The 4,591-nt window shown below is 35.5% G+C and overlaps 1 protein-coding gene across 2 annotated transcripts; it reads left to right on the top strand.

Annotated features, from left to right (window-relative positions):
* Positions 1–1,170: 1,170 nt before the first annotated feature.
* Positions 1,171–3,129, top strand: LOC107550034 (cytochrome c oxidase subunit 7A-related protein, mitochondrial-like). Of its 2 annotated transcripts, XM_016231246.1 has the most exons (4): positions 1,171–1,229; positions 1,447–1,573; positions 2,335–2,469; positions 2,915–3,129. In XM_016231246.1, exons 2-4 carry the CDS (start codon positions 1,502–1,504, stop codon positions 3,053–3,055), a joined length of 348 nt encoding a protein of 115 aa, XP_016086732.1. In that variant the 5' UTR covers positions 1,171–1,229; positions 1,447–1,501; the 3' UTR covers positions 3,056–3,129. The 2 variants fall into 2 exon arrangements, with proteins under 2 accessions (XP_016086732.1, XP_016086733.1); XM_016231247.1 differs by lacking the exon at positions 1,171–1,229 and having other exon boundaries at positions 1,339–1,573.
* Positions 3,130–4,591: the final 1,462 nt, after the last annotated feature.

Below are 4,591 nucleotides of genomic sequence, written 5' to 3'. Positions count from 1 at the left end.
CTTCCTTCTTCCTCTTTGAATACAAGCACAAAATCAAACCTCTTTTCCTCATTCAAGGGACTTTCTGAGTTTATGTGTCTCTTGGAATAAAAAGATGGATTTTGGATTGTATTTAGTAAGATATGTCACATATGATATGATTCATTAGGGGACATAGGCTACAGTAAATTTTATAATAGTATTTCATGATATAGAAGCATCATTAAGAACACATTGAAAATATATGGACTTAAGGTTATAAACTACAGATTATTTAGCTAAATTGATGACAATGTCAAAATCAAGATAGAGTGCATTGTTTAATTCCGGTTATCTTCTAATTACATAATTTGTCTTTAGTATAAATTGTCATGTCAGTGTAGGGATCTTATTTAAATAATTGCTAAAACATTGCTTGGTTGATGTCACACCACACAATGTTTGTTTTTGCATCTGTAAGGAGATGTATGCCTTCATATATGTATCATTTTTTTGTAGCTATGTATTTGTGGCTATTTTGGAAGGGTCATGATGCAAATGAAATCTCATGTAGCTCTATTCTGTAACTGAAAATGTATTCTAATTGGTTAAGACAAGGTTATTTATGTGTATGAAGAAAATAAAGAAATGTTTATGGATTCAAGCCTTATCCTTTCTTTAATTATAATACAGAAAGGAATGTGGCACAAATATAGCCTACGTGCCATATATCAAGGTTTTGGTTTTGTTTGCGTGTGCAGACCGATCGGTGTATGATATCAAAATACCTCGAGAGCATTTTGAAAGCATAAGGAACCGTCTGTATGGTATTTTGATAATCTATAGGCAATATAGAAATCCTGGCCAGGACGCGTCCTGGGAAAATGGCACATATGGTCACCCTAACAAATATAATCTGAAATATATAAAGCAAAGACCTTTTGAATGTTTTAAAATAGCGATGACTGGTTCTAGGTGTCAGCTTTTACTCCCGTGAATACTATTTCAGGGTGCCTTTATTTTTGAAACTCCATTAACCTTAGTCACACATTTCCACCATTATTGTCCAGGAGAAAAGATACAGCTCACTGAGATGACCTTTTGTGACAATAGCGGGGCATGATAATCTGTTAAACAATGGGAATCTGATATTATATATATAATATCAGATATATAATATATTTTTCTCATATCTGCTTCATAACAGTTTTGTTTCTTGTGACGTCATATTCCAGCGACAAATTCTTACACAAGGAAAAAAGCCGGTTGAGTTCCGACTTCATATAGGAAATGGGAAGGGGGTATTTGTAATTATTAATATAAAAGTTTATTTTATTTTATTTTATTTTTTTTTTTATTTCTTTTTTATTATAACCATGCTAAGCACATGAAGCCCTGAAGTTGCACACCCCGGTACAGTAGGTGGCGGTATGCACCTGAACAAGTTGGTTGCGACCCGCCAATAAAACCAGAGAGAGAGAGAGAGAGTTCCGACTTCCCGACGGTCACAGTCTCACCTCGTCGGGTACCGTTTATTAACAAAATGTATTACAAATTTAGTGGATTCACACAGAGACTGACGGGAGCTGTGTCATCCTCCGCCTACAGCCCGCAGGTATGTGCGCGCGATTCCGTTTCTAACCGCTAATTCAGTGCCGCCTGCTTCATGTGACCCATAGAGGGGGTTTAAACAGTCGTTAGATATATAAAATACGTTTCTCTAGCACTATATTAACCGATATGGTTAAGCAGGCTGAATATGGGGAGATTAATAATCAAAAGCGGAGAGTTGACTGTCCACACCGAAATCTCTACTTAGTGGATACAGTTACTTAGTTGAGCTACATTTAATTATATAACGTTAGATGTGCATGATTGTTCATAGGACCGTTGTTTAAACAGTTCATCAGTAAGTTTTAGTACTTCTAAATTCAGCATTGGTTGTACAGTCCTAAACCGATTTCACAACAAAAGGTAATAGTTAGGGACAATAGCGATAAATCAGTGTTAACTAGGGGGCCAGAGCCCCCTATGGGGACCTCAGCAAACTTCAATAGCGCCTCAAGGTGACTTAAAATGTTTTTAATTAAAATGTTAATTAAAAAAAGTGTGATTTCTAAACCTGGAAGAGTCATGTACATTTATAAAATATTAAAGCTACATGTATCATGATTATTTATTTTCTAGCTCTAATATGTCTGGTAGAAATTGATGATAAAAATATTTTACACAAATATCGATATTTAATATTTTTGTGGTCAGTAGGGGACCATGGGGTCAAAAAGGTTGAAAACAACTGTGATATATGGTGAACATTGTGTAGTCACAGTGAACAAAAATAAATATCAGGTTAACTTGCTTGTAAACTTTCTTCAGGGCTTGAGGTCAAATATACCGTCTGAATCCCCTACCATCTTCTTTGCCACCCCAACTAAACTGGTGTCTGAGTCAAATGCTCCAGTGGAGTATATGGGTGCCAACAAGGTTCCAGATCTCCAGAGGATATTTCAGGTGTGTATATGATGTATTAAGCTATGCAGCTTAGTTAAAGGGATATAAATGAAAATTGTCAGCATTTACTCATCCTTACATGATCATTCCAAACCTATATGACTTATTTTCTTCTATTGAACATAAAAGGAGATACTTTGAAGAATGTTAGTAACCAAACAGTTTCAGTTCCCATTGACTTCTGGTGTGTAGATTAAAAATACAAGGGAATTAAAGCGTAGGTAAGTTTTGGTTACCAACATTCTTCAGAATATAATCTTTTGTGTTGTGCAGAAGAAAATAAGTCACGCAAGTTTGGAATGTCATGAGGGTGAGTAAATAATGACAGAATTTTCAATTTTGGGTGAACTAATGAATTTGAATAAACAATGAATATGAAGCATACATTATAATTATTCCCTCTCTTTTCTCCTCAACTTGTTTTTTCCTCTTTTTTTCCATCCAGGCCTCCGAAGAGATTCCTGTTCATCTGAAACGAGGTATTTCAGACAGACTCTTGTACAGGACCACCATGGCACTGACAGTCGGGGGAGCTCTCTACTGTCTCGTAGCTCTTTATATAGCAGCACAGCCCAAAAACAAATGAACTGTACCCAGCCTATTTTCATCAAAACCACTAATGCAACTAAATAACCTTTATTTTCTAAGAGTGTAATAAATATGTGCAAAAAAAAAAATATATATATATATATATATATAACCTTAATAATTAGCTAAATAATACATTTAAATAGTTAAATTAAACTATTTTAAATATGTTGAGCCATTTTGGAGTTTACTGAGAACCCCTGGTTGAGAACCACTGTAGTCCTAACAAACATTAAACCCTTCACTCTCAGCCCCATTTATACCTCATCAGCACAGGATGATTTAAACCAGATGTGTGATGGCTGAGAGATAGTGATAATCATGTTTTGGTAATGACTGACAAATGTTGTGACGCTGAGAAGAGGATAAGAAAAAATAGGGTGAGATCTCTCACTTTTCAGTAGTGTTGATTGGAGTGTTTGTTACACACTTGGGCATGTTAAGTGTGCCTCTGGGAAGCCTGACTACGAGAAATCTATAGGAAGGGCTTTAACACTTGTAGAGGATGTGCAGAATATTTCGGAAATGTGGAACCATATTTTAAGGTCATTTCACAGTTTTGGATATATTTAATACACTTAAGGACATGAAATGCTGCTGTGCCTCTCATGCACCACTCTCCCAAGCAATGCATATGTGTAAAGTGAAACAAAAACTGTTTGTTTGTGAAATAGACATGAATTTCATTCATGTTTTGGCCCTCTGAGATGTACATATTTAATTTAAAAGAACCAAATTAAAGATCATGACCTTTTGACATCTGTGCTTCTTAAAGGGGACATATTATGCACAAATCACTTTTATAAGGTGTTTGAACACAGTCGTGTGGCTGCAGTGTGTGAAAACAACCAGGTAAAAATCCACCCACTCAATTTTTTATAATCCCAATAAATCAAAGTCTCTCAGATCAAGCGTTTCCAGATTTTTCCCCATAGATATGTATAGCTAGATGTACTATTAGCGGCATAAGCCGTCCACCATATTGCAATGTCTGTGAACCCTCGAGAGCAAGTTGCCAGTGCATCTGCACTGCAACTGTAGTTATACACATGACATGTATGAATATTTTGTAGTGAATTTGGCTTTTGCCAACCTAGGGAGGCGAAATACTGTAGTGATGGATACTCGCGTCACCAAGGACGTTATGATATTTGGATCACGTGTCACTTAAGGTGTGGTTATGAGTACATCACATAAGAAAAATTGGTGGGATCTCTAACTTGTAGAACCTCTTTCTGTATCATCAACACAAGGAAGACACAAGTGTAATAAAATAGATTTTATTAACAAAAGATAGACAAGAGTAATCAACAACTACTAAATGAATACCATAAATGAAATAGGAATAAAGTGCATAAGATGCATAAAATGCAAGTGATTATGTTGGGTGTTGCAATGTCAGAGCCAAGCTATCTGGAAAGACAAACTTGCTACTCTGAAAGAAATAAGGTGAAGAACCCTATAATGCATCAAACAAATACATGAAAGATTTGCTATAAACTGCAATCAGCCATATAATATCTCATGTAAATTA

This window comes from Sinocyclocheilus grahami, unplaced genomic scaffold, assembly GCF_001515645.1.
Source record: "Sinocyclocheilus grahami isolate Dianchi unplaced genomic scaffold, SAMN03320097.WGS_v1.1 scaffold386.1, whole genome shotgun sequence".
Lineage (NCBI taxonomy): Eukaryota > Metazoa > Chordata > Actinopteri > Cypriniformes > Cyprinidae > Sinocyclocheilus > Sinocyclocheilus grahami.
Note: the sequence above shows the minus strand (reverse complement) of the source record. Positions and strands in the feature narration are given on the sequence as shown.

Excerpts from the sequence above, each read along its gene's own strand:
- LOC107550034 (XM_016231246.1), top strand. The coding sequence starts at position 1,502 with ATGTATTACAAATTTAGTGGATTCACACAGAGACTGACGGGAGCTGTG. Across the intron at positions 1,574-2,334 it reads CCTCCGCCTACAGCCCGCAG|GGCTTGAGGTCAAATATACC; the intron begins GTATGTGCGCGC and ends AACTTTCTTCAG. Across the intron at positions 2,470-2,914 it reads ATCTCCAGAGGATATTTCAG|GCCTCCGAAGAGATTCCTGT; the intron begins GTGTGTATATGA and ends TTTTCCATCCAG.